The sequence below is a fragment of the Drosophila biarmipes genome, chromosome 3R (assembly GCF_025231255.1).
Source record: "Drosophila biarmipes strain raj3 chromosome 3R, RU_DBia_V1.1, whole genome shotgun sequence".
NCBI lineage: Eukaryota > Metazoa > Arthropoda > Insecta > Diptera > Drosophilidae > Drosophila > Drosophila biarmipes.
Genome location: NC_066616.1, coordinates 31,089,177 through 31,107,969, shown reverse-complemented (window position 1 = coordinate 31,107,969; position 18,793 = coordinate 31,089,177). Strand labels below are relative to the sequence as shown.

The 18,793-nt window shown below is 46.8% G+C and overlaps 3 protein-coding genes and 1 long non-coding RNA gene across 7 annotated transcripts; 2 read left to right on the top strand and 2 right to left on the bottom strand.

The window, feature by feature from the left end:
- The first annotated feature begins 68 nt into the window (after positions 1-68).
- LOC108025439 (autophagy-related protein 16) lies at positions 69-7,454 on the top strand. Of its 4 annotated transcripts, none has more exons than XM_017095931.3 (10): positions 69-413; positions 548-809; positions 1,192-1,354; positions 1,898-1,986; positions 2,824-3,269; positions 3,372-3,514; positions 6,269-6,569; positions 6,627-6,711; positions 6,770-6,913; positions 7,050-7,454. In XM_017095931.3, the coding sequence occupies exons 1-10, from the start codon at positions 314-316 to the stop codon at positions 7,141-7,143; spliced, it is 1,827 nt and encodes a 608-aa protein (XP_016951420.1). In that variant the 5' UTR covers positions 69-313; the 3' UTR covers positions 7,144-7,454. The 4 variants fall into 4 exon arrangements, with proteins under 4 accessions (XP_016951420.1, XP_016951419.1, XP_016951422.1 ...); XM_017095930.3 differs by having other exon boundaries at positions 2,800-3,269; XM_017095933.3 differs by lacking the exons at positions 69-413; positions 548-809; positions 1,192-1,354 and adding an exon at positions 1,393-1,475 and having other exon boundaries at positions 2,800-3,269.
- LOC127011519 (uncharacterized) lies at positions 3,509-4,307 on the bottom strand. Its single transcript, XR_007764519.1, has 2 exons — positions 3,746-4,307; positions 3,509-3,685 (listed from the first exon to the last, which is right to left on the bottom strand). It is a non-coding gene; the product is annotated as an uncharacterized LOC127011519 (long non-coding RNA).
- Positions 7,455-8,905: 1,451 nt separating the features above from the next.
- On the bottom strand, positions 8,906-16,291 carry LOC108025539 (uncharacterized). The gene is made up of 8 exons (XM_017096067.3): positions 16,121-16,291; positions 12,731-13,124; positions 12,514-12,674; positions 12,253-12,454; positions 11,811-12,062; positions 10,469-11,400; positions 9,662-9,862; positions 8,906-9,531 (listed from the first exon to the last, which is right to left on the bottom strand). Exons 2-8 carry the CDS (start codon positions 13,102-13,104, stop codon positions 9,419-9,421), a joined length of 2,235 nt encoding a protein of 744 aa, XP_016951556.1. The 5' UTR covers positions 13,105-13,124; positions 16,121-16,291; the 3' UTR covers positions 8,906-9,418.
- A 1,252-nt stretch (positions 16,292-17,543) lies between these two features.
- Positions 17,544-18,434, top strand: LOC108025118 (trypsin-1). Its single transcript, XM_017095383.3, has 2 exons — positions 17,544-17,992; positions 18,053-18,434. Exons 1-2 carry the CDS (start codon positions 17,612-17,614, stop codon positions 18,425-18,427), a joined length of 756 nt encoding a protein of 251 aa, XP_016950872.1. The 5' UTR covers positions 17,544-17,611; the 3' UTR covers positions 18,428-18,434.
- The last annotated feature ends 359 nt before the right edge of the window (positions 18,435-18,793 follow it).

Sequence of the window (18,793 nt, the reverse complement as noted above, 5' to 3'; positions counted from 1 at the left end):
TTTAAGGTATATTTCTTCGGGGCGATGAATATCGATAGCTCCGCGGTTGACCTAGGTCCACCTCTAATGAACAGCTGAAGAGAATAACAAAAAAAAACAAAAACAACGCAGCGCATTGAATTGAGTTTTAAACAATTATGCGAGTCAACGCAGCCGCCTTATAGCGCCCGTGCCACGCCCCCACGCGATGCGAACAGGCGACCGAGCCAAGGTGTCGCCACGAGTCCTGCAACCGAGAACCGAAGCCCCAGTGTCGGGAATCCAGAGTGCGGAGCACCCAGTGTAAATTCCGGGGAAAACACATTAAAGCAGCATGTCCACGGAGGAGCATGTGTGGCGAGCGCATGTTGTGCGGCGACTGCGCGAGCGGAACCGCAAGGAGTGCGACAACTTCAAGGAGATCATCGAGCAAAGTAGGTATCTGGGTCAGCGGCGCGGCCAGCTGGCCAGCGGAGCACCCCAGTTGACCTCCGAATCCGAACCGTCTGCTCTCCAGACTTCATGGTCACGCACTCACATATTAATTAACCGCATCGTCAACTTGCAGACAACCGACTGATCGACCATGTGGCGCAGCTGAAGGCGGACAACCTGAAGATATCCGTGGAAAACGAGCAGCTACGCAGCGCGGTGTCAACAGGTGGCACCGGTTCCAACGTGGCCATCGCCACGCTCGAGAAGAAGCTGCTCAGCCAGCAGGAGGAGCTCACCGAGCTGCACAAGCGCAAGGGCGAGAACTCCCAGATGATCGTCGATCTCAACCAGAAGGTCGAGCAGCAAAGGATCATCATTTCCGAGAAGGAGCACAGGTAGCTAGAGAGGGTCTTTCGGGTTGGGCGCCCAAGTTTGAAAGCGAACAAAGACCTAGGGAAGGAAAGATAACTAAACAATTAAATTAACATTGAGTCACAATCACTCAACAGACTATTGTTTTCTTAGCTACTATGACTCAATCTTTCAATTAATTATAGTTAATGACGAGGATCACAATTTAAAAGTACATTACTTTTTTGTTAAGTTAAATGATCGACTTTCAGCTTATTATGTTTGAAAATGTTATACAAAATAACCAAGTTAAACATAATTTATTAAAAATATCACCTTAAAGGCACTAATTTGACCCAGGACTATAATTAGAACATCATTTGGACTTATATTTCTAACAGACACTAATATATCTATTTCTTTCAGCCTCGCCGAGCAGCAGACCAACAACAATCGATTGCGCGCTGAAGTGCAGCTCCTGCACTCGAGTCTTGAGGAACTCAAGAAACTGAACAACACCATGTTGGACGAACACACAGCGCTTCAATTGGCATTTAGCTCCCTCGAGGACAAACTGAGAGGAGTACAAGTAAGTGGTTTGGCTGGCGCACTTCTATACTCCCCCACAATCACTACTGCTTTGGCTTAGTTGACTTGAATCCTAAAAAGAAACACTAAAAAGTAAATTCTTCGTATCTGCTTAAATTTTGGTAAACAACTACTGTTGATAAACCATTTGAAAGCGCTAAAACCACACTTGATAGTGTGTATATACATTCTATGGGGCTATTTTTATGATCGAAGAGTGGCTACTCATTTGTTAGATTCTATTTATCAATTAAAGCTAAAGATTTGTTTATTCAAAGTTGCCAATAAAACAATTTTATTGGCACTTACCCGAGGCTTCCGAATCCCATTGAGAATGGGGATTTGCACGGTATTTGGCTCGTTCGATAAATACATTGCAGATGGCCCGCACAGCAGGGGAAAAGCTTGCTATCTTTCCGATTTCGATCCAGTAGCATATTAGCGTTCAACGCGGAAAACGGCACAACGGCGCTAAATACTTGCTTATATTCCAAATATGAAAAAGCGTCTGCTAAAAAGCTTTTCCTTCTCTTGCAATTCACAGGATGAAAATCGCCGTTTGCTGGAACGGCTCATGCAATACAAGTCAAAGGATGCCGACAAGTTGAACGAGGAGAACGAGAGCATAATAAGGTAGGTCTCCTGAGGAATACAAGCATCCTAACCCTATTATCATGCGAAACATAACGATTAATATTACTTATCTCTTCGACCATTAATATACATGTATATAAATGCATTTTCGTAACAAGATAGGTACAGAGGATACACATAAAATGGTTAATCGCGAAGCTTATCTAATGCTTATAAAAGAGTGTGATAAAAGTTACACATAAATTGTTAACCAATACATACGATGATTCCATTGATATATTTATTTTTTTTAATTCTTAAAATCGATGTTGAACAGAGGATAATATATATTTTAAAAGCCAATCTCTACCGATAATAGTTGAAAGCAGATAAGCAAATAATTGCCTTTCCATGTCACTAAGAAGTCAGCGCAGTTTAGGAAATTCCAGAATATTAATCCTTGCCAAAGAGAATTTCATTAAATAGAAAAAACAACTTTTAGGGCATGTATATTAGGCGATTATCTTAATACCCGATTAGAGATTACAGTGCCCATCCACCCGACCGCTGATCACCTAGTCGTGTTAATCACAACCACTTTATTGCCCACCCACTCAACGTCATGCAAGCAAGTTAACCGAAAAATGCGGAGCACGGGAACTACCAATACGTAAAGGTTTACGGAAAACTACACAAAAACTGCATGTAATAAATATTTACCAATATATTCCTGTATACTAACACTCTCTAACAAACGCCAAGGAGTAGAACGGACCATTTAGACGAATATTCTCGATTGTGTCATTCATTCTGATTTGCTCCTTTTTATTTTTGGTTTAATATAAATGTATAACCGTTCTTGGACATATCTAGAAAAAGACTGCCGTCAATTTTCAGGAAACGTTCGGCCAAACTGAAACGTGACCTCGAAGACGCGGTCCGTGAGCCCGGCTCCTCGTCCAGCAACACCAACACGGCCACCTCGCCGGGCGCCGCGTCCTTGCAGCGCAACTCCAGCCCCGCCCAGTTCGTCGGGGGCCTCATCGGCGACGAGGACTTCGACGAGGCAGCGATGAACGGCGCCATGGAAGCCATAGGTCTCGACGATAATGAATATATTAGCGCTCGTTTTACAGCAGGCGCCGAGATCGGCGAGAACTCCCGTGCTTCGCTCGACACCCTGAAGGCCACCGGCTACCTGGGCCAGGCCAATCCGACCAAGATCCTGATGAAGTTCGAGGCGCACGAGAACGAGTCGCACGCGGTGCGCTGGAGTCCCGTGGAGCGGATGGTGGCCACCGGGGGCGCCGATCGCAAGGTGAAACTTTGGGATATTGGCAAAAGTGAGTGGATAATGTTTTATTTTATACAAAATGTGTTTGGCATAATCAGGTTAGATAAGATATAGTTATAAATCTGATACAAAAAAACCTGCATAATTTCAGATTCCACCGAACCACGTGCCATTCTAAGCGGGAGCAGTGCAGGTATCAATTCCGTAGACTTCGATTCAACAGGTGCCTACATATTGGGCACCTCCAACGACTACGGCGCCAGGGTATGGACAGTGATGGACAATCGATTAAGGGTGAGTAAAATCTCTGTTTATTTCTAAAGATATATTATAAGGTATCTGTTACAGTATGAGCCATAGGCCTGCTGTGATTAAACAAAAGCGAAACGCATTTCAGCATAATATATACGGGGAAAGCACATTTTCGTTGTCGTCGACTAGTCTAGACGCTATACATTGTTTATACTAGAATATAAGAGTGTGATTTGCACTGCGATTACAGGCTGAACTCTAGTACCTACTCACCCGCAAGTTTGCTAGATTTTCCCAGAGATGATCTTCAAATAATTTCTTAAGATACCTCCATTTCTTTACCATAAACAAATAGGGGTAATATTTTAAAGGAATCATTTCGTTTTGGCCAACACTTAGTCTACGCAGAATGGGCTAGCCATACTTTCCTTTTCCATTGTGGCTCTAAACCGACTTCTTTGATGCCTTGATTTATAAAGAATTTTCAGCCCTCGTGATAATTCTCTTTGCCTTTGTTTACTCAAGTTGGTCTGTACATACGCTCGCGTACATACATATATGCCCACATTCATAGCAATGTCAATGTTTATAAATAAATTTTGCATGTTTGCCGCTTTCTAACTCGGAAAAAGGCGAAGAGTAAACACGTAAACATTACAGAGACGCTGATGGCAAACAAAAGTGTGTACTGATATAGTAAATAAGGCACTTTAACCATGATATATGGGTTTGGTGGGTCTGTCTGCGGGTGGGAAGATGCTGAGAATGATTGGAGAAATGCTTGCATGCATCCCAACAAGATTTCCGAGAAGGCTTCTAAAAAAGGTTAATTTATTAGGGATCGGTTTGAGTTTGTATTTCTTTGTGTTTAAACTCTTATTATTAAATTAAAGAATCGGCTAGAAACTGCGGAACTGGGTTCTTCAGACCTTTTGGGAGCGTTTATCATCGAGCGAATCGTTTTCAATTGGCGGTCATAAATAAAAGTCGTCCATGCAAGCCAAGCGGGGAAAACTGGCCGATGCATTGGCAGTTGGCCTGAATTGCGGCCGAATAATCTTTCTTACCCCAAGGTTCATCTCTCGCCTGGTCAGGCGAGATCCGCAACTTCATCCATTTATGCTGCACATCGTCAGCATGCGAATAGACATACAAGTGCAGTTCTTCCTGCTGTTCTCCGCCAGCCGGAGCTGGCCTCCCGGCCTCCCAGCCTCCCAGCCACCCAACCATCCTCCATCCGTGCAAAGCACCGACTCTGGCGACTCCTCTCCTCTAACTGGTATTTCTGGATTGACATTTAAACGGTTCTTTTGCGCACAACTGGAAACTGTAACTGAAGAATAGCGCCGCCGAGCCAAATAGTGCCACAAGGTGCAATGTCTTACAACATGAAATGGCCTACAAAATGGTATTGGCTTCGAAAAGCATTAGGACTCTATAACATATTAAATAACCCTTTTCATCATGGGTTAGCACAGGTAGAAGCTAATCAAATATATGTAACTATTCCTATTTGAATCAATCGGCTTAGGAGCTCCCAGTTGTCTGGGTTATTTATGTGCATGTCATATTAGACCCCGGCCATGTGTCGGGCATTAAAAATATTTTGCTTAATTTATGGCTATCGAAAAAGAGGACACTTCCACCTTCCTTCCACGCAGGCACTCCGATAAACTGCGGACTGCCAGGCAGAATTTGAAATCCACCGGTTTGGCGGCAACACGTTTTCGAAGCCAAGTATAAACCGCTGGTTGGTTCTTCAAATAGGACTGTTTAAGAGAACATTTCAATCCGCGTTATAAGTGGGGAACCGGCCTCTTCTCCGAGAAGACCCAGCCACTCTTCTCTGCGGCTCTCCGCTCTCGAGGTCTCCAATTCTGCGCGGAACTGGGACCTGGGCTCCCGTCAAACATGTTTGAGACACCGTCGCCACAAGGCGGAGAGACCGCGGCGACTGCGTTTCAAGCCACACTGCGCGTACATTGACCGTTCGACTTGACCGGTTGCCGGTCGGACTCGGACTTGGAGGCTCTTCCATTAAGAGAGGCAGAGTCTGCGCTCCCCCGAAGGGCAGCCCCATGGAACGGCTTGGGCTGGCAATTAGCAGAAGACTTTTATTATATATTTAATAGGCTGACCAGCGGCCCGCAATTCCCTTTTCTGGCACTGGATTTATAGATCCTTCCCCAACGCATATGCCAAGAATGCCCTGTTCTAATTGCGAATTTTATATCACTACCGGCACGGCGGACAGCTTCCTGCCGAATCTCGTAAATCAACAATTTCCCCGATCACCGGGAAGGCCTTACATCTTATCTGCTCTCTTGTTGCCACCATTAAGCATCGCGGTTGAAAGATAGATCGCGGTTTACAGTTCTCCAAGCCAGAATCCCAGTGTCAATGACTCTGGCTGGGGGAAGAGGGGCGAGTATGCCCCACCATGCGACCTATGTCAATAAATTTTCTACGGCAGTTATGCGTGGTGTTTTTAAGATCCTTGTTTATAACGCCGTAATTAAATGTCTACCGTCTCTTAATGTCTGCGGACACTTTTTAATTGCGCGCCTTTCTAGTGAAAGATACTTAGCCCGGGTAATTAGCCGGTTTCTGGAGGAGGGTATGCTATGAGCACACATGATGCCGGGCCAGAAAAGGTGTTGGCGGTCGGTCCTCTGGCTCGAGTAGTCATTGTGTTCCTCTGCGCTTGCCACGATGAGAGATGTCGAGATTGGGATCTTTATAGAATGATGTTTGCCCCGTAACGCAACTCCCCGCTAACTGTATGTCTGCTTGCAGCACACGCTGACGGGTCACAGTGGCAAGGTGATGGCTGCCAAGTACGTCCAAGAGCCCATCAAGGTGGTGACCGGAAGCCACGACCGCACGCTGAAGATCTGGGATCTGCGCAGCATCGCCTGCATAGAGACCAAATTCGCGGGCTCAAGTTGCAATGATCTCGTGACCACCGACAGCCTGGGCTCGACCATAATCAGCGGGCACTACGACAAGAAGATCCGGTTCTGGGACATACGCACGGAGAAGCAGGCGGACGACGTCTTGATGCCGGCCAAGATCACCTCCTTGGACTTGTCAAAAGGTGAGTGCTTGCCCCATCCCCCGTTACGATCGCAGCTACAATGAGTCACTTCCACAGATTGCAATTACCTCATATGCTCTGTAAGAGATGATACTATTAAATTGTTAGACTTACGCAAAAACCAAGTTATATCCACGTTTACGTAAGTTTCACCGAGATACGGGTCCCAGCCAGGGGTTAACGATGGTTTCTTCCTGCAGAAACGAACACTTTAAAATCAGCTGTGATTTTGCTCGGGCTTCCTTCAACTCGAGCGGCCTGAAGATTGCCTGTGGATCGGCGGACGGCGCTATATACATCTGGAATGTGAATGGCTTCCTAGAAGCCACTCTCAAGGGACACAGGTGGGTAGTAAAACCTTTTAGTAGTGGCCCCTTCAAGGAGCCCGCCTGCCCCGCAGGAAGTGCCTGATTAGGTGCTATCCCCTGGCTTTTATTGTGCTTAATCCTGGTTTATCTGTTCCCTGCTCCCATTCCGCAGCACCGCCGTGAACGCGGTCAGTTGGAGCCCCAACAGCAACCTGCTGGCCTCCGTGGGCAAGAACAAGCGATGCACCATCTACTCGGATTCATAACCCCGAGTGTTGCCATAAAAGCGCCAGTCAGTTCCATTTCACCGAAACGCTTAAGAGTCAGAGCTGTAGTTAGAGAACGGCCTTGCGGAGTCTGCTGTAAATAGTAAATAGTAAATTCGGTTGGCGAATGGCCCAGGTAATTCATCCCGAGCCGACTGTTTTTAATTACTTTACTTGATTATTTTATTTATACTTGAAGCGGATATAGTATACAAATTGTATCAATTCATATGTTAATCTAAGTACGTGTTTTCCTATTGTAAAAATAAAACCATATATACGGGGTTGCAGATACGACCAATCTTACAGGAGATTAGTGTTTATGTTCCTCATTATTTCTAACAGCCCGGTGACATGGGATCGCGTTTCGGAGTGGAAATTAAATTGGGGCAGCGGCAAGCCAATAATTCCCCGGCCTTCGGTCTTTATGTACAAACCAGTTGCCTTGGCCATAAAAGAGCCTAGGAAGACCACGTCGCTTTCAGACAATAAAGCTCAGCCAGCAAAACTTCTTGGGCATCCTTCGAACGTGATGCATTTTAATTTCTGCATATGTGATCAATTCTTAGCACGAATGCCGAGCTGTGCCATTGGCGAGAACACGTCCAATTATTTCGTGTGCTGACGGAGCACAATCGGCGCTGGGGAATCTCTAATTGAGCGGGGAAAATAACCACGGCACCATCATTACAAATCTAACGTACATTCATTTTTATCGCCTTGCATGCATGCTTTAATTAAGAATCTTTTCAGATTATGCCTGAAAACTGACTACAACTTAGCGTTAAGTGCCGCCAGAGCGATCTAAAATCTTAAGTACTCCGAGTACTGCAAACTCTGGACGCTCCATGTACTGGGTACCACTCGAGGTAGTGTCGTTGAAGGCGCATTGCTAAGTAAATTAATTGAGAGAGAAGAGGAATCCAGTCAGCCAACTGGTGGACACACTAGGAGGAGGAGGAGGGGGAGGGGGAGCAGGAGATGCTACATGCCAGAAGCCAGGAGCTAAGTGACGGGCAGACGACTGGACGTGGACAGGAGTCACTTTCCCGTATGCGAGAGCGCTCCTCCAGCAGATAAAGATACAAATCTGCACGAAGCCTGTTTCCTGTTGTGCTGAGGGTGCATTTATTTGCATGATTCACACAAGCGCTGCGGCTAGCGATACTTACACAGCTGCTGGATCTTCGTACAGGTGTACGCCATCACCATCCACCGGGCACTCCAGAGGCTGGGCTCTAAACTGCATTCTGCATACTCCATACTCCATACTCCATACTCCATAATGAAGATGGGCCGTCGAGTCGCTGGGAAAACTTACGAAAACAAGCACGACATTTGGACCTTTCTGCCTTCTGCCCACACCGAAAAGTGAATCGCTGCCCTCCCGCCGCATCTCTATTTTGTGCCTGGGGATTGGGATTCGTGCATTTTGGGCGACTCTAAGTGAGCATGTTCCTGGAAGCCCTCGAGCCGCCTTTTACAGTTGGATGCATTTTAAGTCCTATTGAAGCACAAATAATAACTCGCAGGTGTCTGCCCTCCACGTCCAATTCGCACAGTTTGCCATGCGTGGGTAAGAGCCCGGCGCTCCGGCTGTTCTCCAGCCATTCCCATCACATATGAGCTGCTCCAAATGCAAGCAATGAAAATGATAATACTTTTATTGTGTTCTCCGCGTAGAAAGCTAATTTCCATATGTGAAAAGAGAAGATTATGCAGAGCACTTTGTTTCCCGCCCAAGTGAAGCACACTCGCTGAATATTTCATTAAAAAACTTAGGTTTATTAATAATAAGATGAGTTTCGTTCCATAAAATTAGGGGTCCAATGCAAACATTAAACTGTCATTGATGTGTAATAAATTATAGTGCTTAAGAGCTAGATCGCATTCGGTACAGATGGGGGGCATTAATTCGAGGGGCACGTGTAGTGCGTATTAGTTTTTACAAGTGTCAACCATCTGATCTCCGAAGTCGCAAAAGAAGTTCAAGGCGGGCGGCTGTCGAACTTCCTTTGCAAGTGGGGAGTCTGCTTGAGGAGTACACAAACCCAACGCCGTGGCTGCAATGCAAACAATCTCTGAACTCCACCGAACAAGACACATAATTCATTCCATTTCTCTAAAATCGTGCACTGACTAGATAAGGCAAATAGCGGATGTGGTATCAGGACGACGGGTGTTCGTAAAGTAAATATTGATTGCACCTTGTGAAGCTTAGACGTTAATGTGGTTAATGTGAAGAAATGCGATTCGGCGATCCTCCCCCACTCGCTCAGTAGGAGTGCTGGTACGGCTGCAGTTTCTGGCGGCGCTGGTAGCAGTACGTCCAAATCGCGATCACGGCCAGCTGAGTGAGCAGGAAGATCGTGGCAGCCGTGATAAGACCTAGTTGTGGAGCGGAGGAAAGCAGGGAAAAGTACGCGTCAGCCACATATTGAACTCATTAATCAGGCCCACTTTTGGCCAAGTGGCTCTCTCGAGAGTTTTACTTTTACGACCGCAGAAGCGCACTTACCAATGGCGTTAACGCAGAATCCGTGACCCTCTTCGTTGGCCGTAAACGTGGTCTCGTTTCCGTCGTAATAATCCCCGCTTTCTTGCTTATCTTGCTTGAATCCGAACTTGTCCGTAATCTGGATGGATTGGACCAGCAGCATGTCGCTAGGTGCGGACTTCTTTGAAGTGTCGATGTCGCGACGTGGCCGGGGATGATCGTCTGCGCGGGGAGCAGGCGGAGATGGAGAGAAGTGGGATAATTATCATGTTTAATATCATATAATAGAGCTGTTAAAAATTCGGATAACTAAATATCATGTTTTAATATCATAAACAGAATTTGTAAATATTTTCGTGATTACCAAGTATGGTGTTTTAAAATCATATCATAATGAAGCTGATAAAAATAGGGATGATAATAGAACTGTTAAAAATTCCAATGATAACTAAATGTGATGTTTTAATATCATATCAAAATAGAACTGTTCAAAATTTGGATGAAAAAAAAATTATGTTTTAATATCATATCATAATAGAACTGTTAGAAACTCCGAAGTCTTAATATTTGGTTAGCAATAAAAGAAGTATAAGATCAAACGTTTTACTCCCGGTAAATTGAAAATATTTTATTATCCTATGATAACTAGATATCTGTACCCATTACTTTTCCAACTTTAAATGGATATGCGGATAGGAATTGCCTTCAATCAGATACTTTCAGATCATTTACTTGTAAACTATCATTTTCCTCCATGATAACTGAATTTCTGTATCCACTTCTCCAACATTTTCCCTGGAAAAACCCCTTGATGCACCACAAACTCACCTGTTTCGTTGAGAGATCTGCGCTTGCGTCCGTATGACAGCAGGGACCTGAACTCCCCGCTGGTGTCCTCCTGCTCGCACTGGACTGGCTCGCAGCTGGGCATGCACGGGGTGACCAGGGCTCGGAACTGGACCACCTCGCTCGACGGGAACTTGAAGGCGTCGAAGTTGGAGAGCAGCATCTTGCCGGACACCGAGCCCTTGTAGATGGGGCCCATTATGAAGTGGTCCGTCGGGCAGCCATTCGAATCAATCAGGGTAATTTCCGAGTTGTCCACGCCATCCATGGCCACCAGCTCCCGAATGAAGATCTCGTAGGGGCTCTGCTCGTCGACGATTTCGAACTTGAGAGCCAGCGGATCGCCGACCTCGGCGGACCGCATCATATCCGAGCCATCCCGCGAGGTGATGCGCATGATGACATTGGGCGACTCCACGATCACCTCCTCCGAGAGCGCTGGCATGATGTCGCCGCGCACATCCAAGTCCACGCCGTTGCTAACCGACTTGTTGGTCAGGTCGTACTGACAGGCCAGGGCCAAGCCCAGATCCGAGGACGTCACAATCATGTCGTGATGCTGGATTATAATGTCGTTCACATAGCGACCGGCGGTGCTCTGTCGCACATTGCACTCCAGATCGTGGTAGTTCATCCGCAGCTCAAAGTCCAGGGAGCTCCTGACATCCACCGAGCAAGACTTGGGCGATCCCTTGGCGTAGACCTTGCCGTTGAACAGCTTGGAGGTGCGAATACGTGCCAGCATGTCTCCGCCGCCGCACTCGATGGTCACATTGTAGCAGGAAGTCAGTTCGTAGGTCGAGGCCTCGGGAACCTCCAGGAAGGGCTCCTGCACATCGGCCAGGGTGGCACGACTGTGGTGGGATAACCTGCAGACCATGTCGCCAGTGTCGTTGTAGTCGTAAGAGTGGCACCTTGAAGACACACAGAAAATGCGAAGAGAAAAGAGAGATGTTATGATGTGATACTACCATGAGATCATTATTAATGCATCTTTCTTTCAGACCAAGATACGAAAGATGCTGTGATATGATATTACTATAAGATCATACCTTACTATTATGTTATGTTATGATATGATGTGATATCACTTTTTATGGATCTTTCAAGATAAATCGAAAGATGATATGGTGGGATATCATTTGTTATAGGGATCCTACTTTTATTTCCCTATATTTTCCTACTATTAATCTGCTATATGAAAATCGAAAGATGATACGATGCGATTTCCCTTTTAATTGGCACGCTTTGCTTGAGATCACTGTTTGTGCATCTTTCTCGATCTTTATTATGCCTATTATTTTTAATAAGGCCTGTCACTCACCTGTAAGGCGAATTGAGGCACAACTCCCGGCACTCGTCGATGCTGCTGACTTCTTGGTAGACAGAGTCCACCGTCTTCAAGATGCGGCCAGGCAGCCGTTTGAACTCGCACAGCTTATTGGGTTCATCGACACAGTGGTTCTCAAGGTAATCGGACCCCTCGCTCGCCTGGAAGGCCTGGGAGCCGGCTAACGTCAAACGGTCCAGCTCACTCAGCTCGCAGGCTCCGGAGGCGCGATCGTAGTTGGCGGATCTATGTGGGACATAAAAGACAAATAAAAAGGAAAAGGAAAAGGACCAGTTGAGTGTGCGATTCCGGGGCACAAATGAGGCAGTTCTATGCTCGAATTGCTGGCGATGAAGGGGTGCCAAACGGAGCCCAATTATTTCGACTGTCAAATAGAGCACTTCGCACTGCGGTGGGCAGAGCCAAGGGTGCTTACCTGCATGTGAATTCGGTTTCGCTGAGGCAGAGTTCAAAGCACTCGCGTCTGGAAGCCACCGACACGGTACGCTTCACTTCCGTCTTGAGCTTGTAGTTCTGGACGCGATCGACGTACCAGGCTCGCGAGCAGGGCTTTACGGAAAGGCATGATTTTTGGGCGTAGATTGTGAACACGGGGAACTGCGACTTCGTCAGGGCCCCTGAACAATAGTGGTAATTATGATTTGAAGTGGCTTGTTTAGGCCCCTAAGTAGCTTACCCGGTAATTGATCGGCGTGTGCTGAGAAGAGCACGCAGAGCCCGGTCTCGTAGTTCACTGACTGGCAGGTTTTGTTCTTCCTGCAGGTGTCTAGGCAGTCGGTGAGCATCAGAGTGCCCGGCTGGGAGTCCATCAGTTTCTCGGGCGCCGAGAAGACATAGCTGGCGAAGGACTTGTTAGACGATTGCCACCCAGCTGGCCAGTTGGCGCTACTCACCCTGTCACAATTTCGAAGCCCACTAGCTCGGGATTGCAGTCGATGGGGGCGTTGTCGTAGTAGTTGCTGTCCTCCTCGGAGCCCAGGGAGCTGGACAGATCGGAGGCGGCGGGCAGGTCGAAGGCCGAGTTGCGGGTCTCCACCGTCTCGATGGGCTTCTCAGTCCTGGCGACCTCCGTGGGGTTTTCATTTAGACCGGGGATTTCCGTTGGGGATTCCGTCTCTCCGGGGGCTATTACTTTGCTAGCATTTGGTGGCGAGGCAGTCACCGATTCCGAGGCCTGTCTTCGGATGCGCAGATGCTCCTTGGCCGCGGCCGCACTGTAGAGCATCAGGGCTAGGAGGAGGTGTCGCAGTAGGTTTACCTTGGCCATGTTTTAAGTATCACTGGGGCCTGCAAGAAAGGTGTGTCCGTGAGAAGAGGGTCCACCAAGAAGGTTCCTATGGACAGCCCAATATTGACGCTGCACATTGCCCACGCAGTTACTGTCTCAATCCCTTCAAATTAATTTGTTTGCCATAAGGCGTAACGCGAGTTATTACGAGTCGCAGTCTCCGACGGGGGAACCAATATCACGGCCAGCAACTCCGTTAAGGAGCGCGGGCTCACGTCGATGACCCCGTGCACCATTCACTGGGATTCTTTCTGGTTCGCTGGGCTAAACTCTTGCGCAACCGCCAGGTCCCGAGTTAATGGGCATCGCTTATGATTGACGGTTGCGCTGGAGAGACCATCAAGGGGTCATGAGCTCTAGTTTTTCGCCAGCCATCGGGTACCATGTAGAACTTGTTCCCCGCCAAGAACCTCTGCGAGCCCAAAAGGGAATGCACAATTTCGAAAATTATTAATACAAATACCTGAGACCGGGACAACAATTCAATTATAGAAAAGAATATTATTACGGGGGGAGCGCATTGGGTTTTCAAGCAAGGCAGTTGCCAGGGGCGGACAGCTCGTTAGGAACCCTCTTCAAGCATGACTTACTAACGTGATAACTGTGTTATAAAACTACGTATGTATAATCCACGATCATTTTGGACCCGTCGGACCCCGTTACGGCATAGGAATTCTCATGAATACCCATGTGTGCAGAAAAACCGCGGTGTGAAATAGATACGGATAGGTGGTACTCGGCGGGCTTGGCCTAGGAAACGCTCCACTGCAGACGCACCAGACACACTAATCCGCTGTGGCGACGGGTCGATCTCTTCCACTCCGAGATGGAATAGGCACACAGACCGTTAGTTCATGGACTCGTACGAATGATTCATAAGCCCTGCACCGGTCAAAACGAGCCGTAACTTAATTAGAGATAAAATGCTTGAAAGACTTTTGGTGCTCTCTCCCCCCTATGGGGTCTGGGTCCGGTGCACATGCTCGTTCGGCAGTGCCATGTAAAGAATGGCCACTCAGGAAGCTGCATTATAACGAGTCCATGACCATGTTATTGTACAAAAATCTTGTAGAAAGCGGCAGAAGAATTGGGTCAATGATTATCGTCAAAAAGCTGTTTCGCCTAGCATAGACATACGTATGGGTTGCTGCGCCCGCAGCGATCAGGTCGAACCCAAAGCCATACCCACACCGAAGACCCCTACCCCTACCCCTACCCATAGACAACCGGTATGGACATGAGCAGCCGGGGAAACAGCACCGCCTAACTGTGTCGCTGATCACAATCGATTAGTGCGAACAGTCATTTATTGCCCAAATTGCTGTTAAACGATGCTCGTTTCTGGGGGCCAGGAATTTCGGGTTGAGTATTCCCCCTGTGGGAGGTGGGGAGTGCAAGGCGATTAGAGATCCATTGGGAAGTAGTATTCATCTAAGCTTTTTAGGGGCAATATAGCATTGGATGCGGCCTGGAACTTTTGTAATTGATGGTATCGCTTGTGGCATGTTCTGTAGTTAGAACAGAATAATAATAAATGTGTTTTAAAGCTCTTCAGAAGGTCATCTTTGAAAGTGGATCATTATATAGTGTGCTCATAATGATAATAGTTTTGATAACTAAGGAGATCTGTATGTATCGGCTGTGGCTAGGAGTTCTGTGGTTAGAAACGTCAATAAATGTGTTTCAAAACACTTCAGAAACTCATCTTTAAAAATAGATTATTATATAGTATATTCAAAATGATAATATTTTTAATAGGTTGTGGCATAGGAGTTCTGTAGTTAGAACAGAACATTAACAAAAAATGTATTCCTATTATACTATAGAGGTCTGTATTTTGAAGATGAGAATACATTTATTGGGCTCTTAACTTAAGAAAGAGTCCAATTTAATAAGAACAAGTCAGCTTTTATTATAAAAATACTTCTCTATAACCAGTCAAAGACCCCGAACATGTGCACAAAACCGATCCATCAATCAGGCAGGCACATCACAATGATCACTGTTTCGGCCAATCAGCACTTGTTAACTGTTTAGCACTTTCGAACTTTTCCTTTATTTTAGAGGCTTTGTTTCCCGGTCCTAATACCTCTATTTTATTGCCAAAAGCGACTACACCCAGGCTGACCGACTTCAATTCCGTTCACATTCAGCCTATTTCTCGATGCATGATGTAATTAAAGATCTAGCAGACGGAGCCACAGAGTCAATAGAAATCCGATCTTCAAGAGGAGCCGCCGGAGAAAAACTTTCACCATTCTGAGTGTGTTAATGACTTCATTTCTCCAGTGACTAAAGCGCTGCCGAAAATTTAACGGCAAATATCACACTGCTAAATTAATTTGCCATTTGGCGAGATTCTGGGGGCTAACGAACCACTGTGTTAATTGTGCAGCATTTGGGAGCCCATGGTTTTCGCAGTTTCTGCCCATTAGGCGTGCATATTTCAGGGAACATTCGCTCCATTATGGGATGAAGGGAGACCGGACCAAGTCACGTCATGCCGTCCCTCAACTCTGCTGGCCGGCCATTTCAAAACGGACGTCCTAATGCTCGCTAATGTTTTGACGGAAGCTGCAGACTGCAGGCTGGAGACTGCAGCCTGAAGACTGCAGACTGAAGACTGAAGACTGGAGACTGGGAATCTTGAAAGAACATAATACTCATAACATGGTATTTTTTCAGTTTCCCCTTGCTTCGTGCGTTTTTGCTGCTGCAAAGGCAGAGGCCTCCTCGCCTGTTCGGAATGATTGTCTCCGTTTTTTCCATGCTGGCAGAGTCATCCGTCAGCCTGATCTCTGCCGTTTAAACAAACCGGTTAACACTTTTTCCCGATTTTTCTTAGTTGTTCTTAGTCCGGCGCAGAGCTGGTGCATGCGCTGCATAGCGGTTCGATTTGAGCCACAGAAACCCAGGCTCTTTTTCCATAGAAGGCCAGTGATATGGGGCTCTCCTTCCCATCCCAACCAGCCCGACTATGTGTCCAAACAATTACCTAATTAACAAGTTATTTTTAAAGTCTATCCCGAGGTCGGAAATTCAGCTTAGTCACACTGAAACAGAACACTCTCGCAGCCCAAGACCTATTTCGCACTGGGACAAAGGAACGCCGAACTTGACCATGCGATGGTCGCCGCAGAACTGGAGTCTTCAGAGCCGCCGAGTGACTTGTTATAAAAATTAGATAAAGAACTTCTCCGGCTGGCTGGCCGTCTCGCTGGGAGAAAATCAACCTGCAAGAGAGCGGAAGGCGGTTGGTCTCCGGAATGCCCACAAAAGAAAGTCTCGGGGCTATGGCTCGGTGTGGTAAGGTCTCCCAGAGAGAGAACCTCGAGCAGAGGAAGTTGTTGGCCTAGCTGGTGAGCACTCGCGGATCACCTGTATGCGACACGATCTCTACACTGCGAACTCGAACGTGTTCGGGATGCAACTGGCAATTGCGGTCAACGCTCGAGAACAGTGTTCACCTGCTCCTCACCTGCCTCTCTTCGCCTGTTATTAACATGGTTTCCCCGCGCCTAATAATTTTCTTATGGGCCTGTTAGCACCCCAGGGCTCTCTTGCGAGACCCGCCCGTAAACCCGGGCGTAGTAATGGGCTTTGGCTTATAACTGTCGCTGGCGTTTTTACTATTTTTCACTTTCACTAATAAGGCACATTTCACCCGAAATCGCTGCCCATTTTCTCCCATTCTAGCCGCACACACGCCTAAGCGGCTTAAATTAAATGTAGCCCAGCACTTTGTGTGGGTTTGGCCCCAGCCCCACCTCCAGCTCCCCCGTCCCACGGGCCCAGATCAATGCTATCCGCCGATCTCGAGTAGCCCACTTTATTGGCGAAGACGGGGAGACAAACACACAGATAAGCAAAGCCGGAATGGCCCATCAAACGGTGTTTGATTTCCAAATTTATGGGTCAAGCCAATGCAAATCAGAGTTTCGAGTCCGTTCCCCGAGAAAACGGGTCGTGCTTTGATAACCAATTGGGCAAACAATGGACGAGCGGCCACCAAATTTGGCCATTAGTTCTGTGTACAGATGATATGGCCTACGCAGCACACATATGTGTCAAAATAAAGGCGAAGTGGACCGAAGAAAGCCCTGCTGCAGTGACTCATGGCAGATTCCAGACTCTGGGCACCGTTTGCCCTCTCTCAAGAACCCAATCCCCGGTCATGGCTGCAATCTGTATTGAATAGTGCTTGGAATTATGAAAGCTAGCCCATTCTTTGCTGCTACGAACCTTAATTCCCGTTCCTAATAGCTCACAGCACGAACGTTTAGTTAGATTCTGTCGGCGAACTTGAAGTCCTCTGGTCTCGTGTGGACAGTTGTGAGATAACGAAACTCCTGCCTAATTACAAAATAATGGGCACTTATTGAAATGCCTTTTCTCATTACTTTTCACGTTCTGCTGTACTTAAGGTCTGTTCCAAGAGCCGCACATTCCTACTTTGATACGATTCCCTCCTCGGTTGAGTGGAAAAATGATCTACAAGTGGTTGTTACTTTTCCTTCATATTTTTCGGTGTCTGGGCCTGGAGAACCGCCCAGATCCCCGCATAGTTGGCGGCTTTCCAGCTGATATTGCCAACATTCCGTACATAGTATCCGTACAATTGTTCGGCATACACCACTGCGGTGGCTCTATAGTAGATAACCATACCATTCTCACTGCCGCCCATTGCCTAAACGGAGTTTCCCATCGCCTGCTGAGGGTTAAGGTTGGAGGAACGTCGAGATATCGCCAAGATGGGCAACTGTTCTCGGTGGCCGGTCTGCAGATCCACGATAAGTTCAATGCCAAGACTATGGACTATGATATTGGCATAATCCGGCTGGCCAAAAACCTCACCTTGTCCAATAAGGTAAGGGTTGTTCCTTGGAGTTGCAGATGCTATAGCTGAAGGTAATGTTTATGTTTATAGGTAAAGGCCATTCCTGTGAACCCCAAGAGAGTGGCCGATGGCACCTATGCTACCATAGCTGGCTGGGGCTTCAAGTCCATGAATGGTCCGCCATCGGATAGCTTGAGATATGCCCGGGTTCCCATCGTTAACCAGACAGCCTGCAGAAACCTGCTGGGGAAGAGCGTGACCGACCGGATGCTCTGTGCAGGATACCTTCAAGGAGGCACGGATGCCTGCCAGATGGACTCGGGGGGACCGCTGTCAGTGAGGGAGCAACTGGTGGGCATTGTGTCCTGGGGAGTTGGGTGCGCCTTGGCCGATAAGCCAGGCGTCTACTCCCGCCTCGATGCACTGTATCCCTGGCTAGACCAGGTCTTAAATAAAGGAAACTAAACTGAAACTCTACTATAGTTAGAGCGCATGGGTATATCAGTTTTCGCTACCTCACGGCTAGCACACATAAAAAGGCCGTTAAAATATGTGCCAAGAAAATGCTTTCACCTTTCAAGAAGAGATTTTACCGCCAAAAAAACTTATAGGTCCATAAAAACGCCACTAGTTTATTTATACAAAAGAGAAAATCATTTATGTACATATTCTAAATGTGCTTCTAAAAAATCGTTAACTGGATTTTCCAATAATTAAATATGTTCCCATTTTTTTTTGCGACCTTGGAAAGGAGTTCTTAATGAGGCACAGAAAAAAATTATCAGGATCAACTTATAGTTTTTAAATTAAAGTGTATTTCTAATTAAACGA

Bases quoted from the DNA above. Each gene is read 5' to 3' on its own strand.
- LOC108025439 (XM_017095930.3), top strand. From the start codon at position 314: ATGTCCACGGAGGAGCATGTGTGGCGAGCGCATGTTGTGCGGCGACTG. The intron at 1,987-2,799 runs GTAGGTCTCCTG...GGACATATCTAG, and splicing joins GAGAACGAGAGCATAATAAG to AAAAAGACTGCCGTCAATTT. The intron at 6,570-6,626 runs GTGAGTGCTTGC...TCACTTCCACAG, and splicing joins CTCCTTGGACTTGTCAAAAG to ATTGCAATTACCTCATATGC.
- LOC108025539 (XM_017096067.3), bottom strand. From the start codon at position 13,104: ATGGCCAAGGTAAACCTACTGCGACACCTCCTCCTAGCCCTGATGCTC. The intron at 12,455-12,513 runs GTAAGCTACTTA...ACTATTGTTCAG, and splicing joins ACACGCCGATCAATTACCGG to GGGCCCTGACGAAGTCGCAG. The intron at 9,532-9,661 runs GTAAGTGCGCTT...CTCCACAACTAG, and splicing joins ATTCTGCGTTAACGCCATTG to GTCTTATCACGGCTGCCACG.
- LOC108025118 (XM_017095383.3), top strand. From the start codon at position 17,612: ATGATCTACAAGTGGTTGTTACTTTTCCTTCATATTTTTCGGTGTCTG. The intron at 17,993-18,052 runs GTAAGGGTTGTT...TTATGTTTATAG, and splicing joins ACCTCACCTTGTCCAATAAG to GTAAAGGCCATTCCTGTGAA.